Source organism: Condylura cristata, unplaced genomic scaffold, assembly GCF_000260355.1.
Source record: "Condylura cristata isolate star-nosed mole 26May11 unplaced genomic scaffold, ConCri1.0 scaffold00084, whole genome shotgun sequence".
In the NCBI taxonomy this organism is placed as follows: Eukaryota; Metazoa; Chordata; class Mammalia; order Eulipotyphla; family Talpidae; genus Condylura; species Condylura cristata.
The window spans coordinates 129,642-131,613 of record NW_004567185.1 but is presented as its reverse complement, the minus strand read 5'-3'; the positions used below and the strand labels follow the sequence as shown (position 1 = coordinate 131,613).

The 1,972-nt window shown below is 74.8% G+C and overlaps 1 protein-coding gene across 1 annotated transcript in view; it reads right to left on the bottom strand.

Annotated features, from left to right (window-relative positions):
- The window catches only part of CLN8 (ceroid-lipofuscinosis, neuronal 8), a 72,952-nt gene that overhangs the window by 34,303 nt on the left and 36,677 nt on the right, over positions 1-1,972 (bottom strand). Inside the window, exon 3 of the mRNA XM_012734874.1 lies at positions 1,376-1,621. Within this exon, the coding sequence (XP_012590328.1) occupies positions 1,376-1,621 (246 nt within the window). The remainder of the gene's footprint in view (positions 1-1,375; positions 1,622-1,972) is intronic.

Genomic DNA, 1,972 nt, shown 5'->3' with positions numbered 1-1,972 from the left:
AGGTCCTCGTCCGCCGGCCCTGGAAAGCTGATGCCCGGGTGGGCCAGGTCCCCGCCCTCTTCCTCTGCAAGACAGAAAGGGTCACTCTGAATGTGCGGACCCGGGGCCACCACCCCTGCGACCCCGGGCCCCCGCCCTCGCCCAGCCCTGCCCGCCCGGCCCCTGTCCACCCGGGGTGCTGTCCACCACGTGCCTAACCCTCGAGGACAGTGCGCCCCAACGCGGCGCAGGGACAGCGGTCAGTGACAGGCCGGCGAGGCCCGGGAGCCCCTGTCCAGTCTGTGGCACGCCGGGGCTGCACTGGCCGGGCACAGCCAGGGACAGGCCTGGGCCTCAGGTGGACAGCACGAGCCCAGCCCCGCGGGAGGCCCGTCCTGAGACCACAGGAAGCGCTGACCGGTGAGTCCCGTGTCCCTCGCAGGGCACGTCGCGCCCCACTGGCCGTCCCGGCCCTCGGCTGACCCGGCGCTAACGGCGGGCGACCTCGAGTCCCTGCCCAGCCTGCGGCCTCCGCCGGCCACCAGGCAGAATGTGTCGGCGAGTCCTGGGGCGCTGGGCTGGGGGGCCTGCCGGGGCCATGGGGGACACACTGGGGGGCACCGGGCCGCGGGGACGGCGGAGGCCGTGGGGAGAGGCCCGCGGGGCAGCCGGGGCCTTTGTCCTGCTTGGGCTGACCCCTCCGGGCCACCGGGCGCCCCTCAGGGGCTGGTGGCGCCTGACGGGACACGCTGGGCCTCTCTGCCCGCCTGGCCGGGCCCTCGCCCCCCCAGCGTGTGTCTGGGGGCGCCACAGCAGCCCCCCGCGATCCCCGCTCCGGGCAGACGTGGCGCCAACAAGCGAGGACCTGGGCGCCCTCGGCGGTCAGCCCTGGGCAGCCCCGGCCGCGCCCCGTTCCCGCGCGGTGCCCAGCAGAGCTGCCTGGGCCTCCTGGAGCCCCGCCGGGGCTGGTCAGTGGTCAGGCCCGCGGCTGCCTAGAGCCTGCGTCTCCCCTCGGGTCCCTGCAGGTGGCCACAGCCCCGGGCGGTGCCGGCACAGAGCCGGGAAGCGGCGGCGTCCAGTCGACAACCGGCAATCCCCGCGGCCACACACCCCTGGGACCCGGCGGGGGCCCTGGCCGTGCTGGGGGTCCTGGGACCCCCGCCTGGCGGACGAGCCCGACCATCGGGCCTTCAAGGCTCGGCTGTGAGTCGCCCCGAGGCGGCGGGCGACGGGCCCCAGGCGGCGGGCAGCGGGGCGCCGGGCCCCCGAGTTGAGCCGGAACCCTCTGGGAACTGAGTGTGTCTGCTGCAGTGGCTGTCCTCTGGCATCTCCACTAAGCGCCCCGAAACCTACGCTGAAGGGGAATCGGGGTCTCTCATCAGTGGATCAACAGCACCTCCGCAGGGCTGCTGAGACACGCCGGACACGCCGGACACGCGGGACACGCGCGACACGCGGGACACGCGGGACACGCGGGACACGCCGGACACGCGGGACACGCGGGACACGCCGGACACGCGGGACACGCGGGACACGCCGGACACGCGGGACACGCGGGACACGCCGGACACACCGGACACGCCGGAGGTGAGAGCTGCTCCGGCCTTGAGGAAGATGTCAGACGCACTTGGCCAACTTCGTGCTGGGGGGAGCAGGACCCCTGGGGGATTGGGGGGGTCCTGGGGGGGCCCTGCTGGGGGGGTGGCAGGACTCTGCCCTGGGGGGTGGGAGGGGCCCTGTCCTGGGGGCGGGGCCCTGTCCTGGGGGGCGGGGCTCTGTCCTCGAACTCACTGGGCATCAGAGCGGAAAGCACTAAGTGTCCGGCTGGCTGAGGCTGACCGGCCGCCTCGGCGCGTGGCGTGTAAGCTGCGGCTTGACCTGTCCGGCCAGTGGTGGCCGCCGTGGCCGCCCCCTCAGAGCGGGGCTGCGGAAGTCAGCAAGGGGCCCTGCGCGGCGCGGCAGCGGCGACAGGCCCCGGCTCGTCTGAGACAGG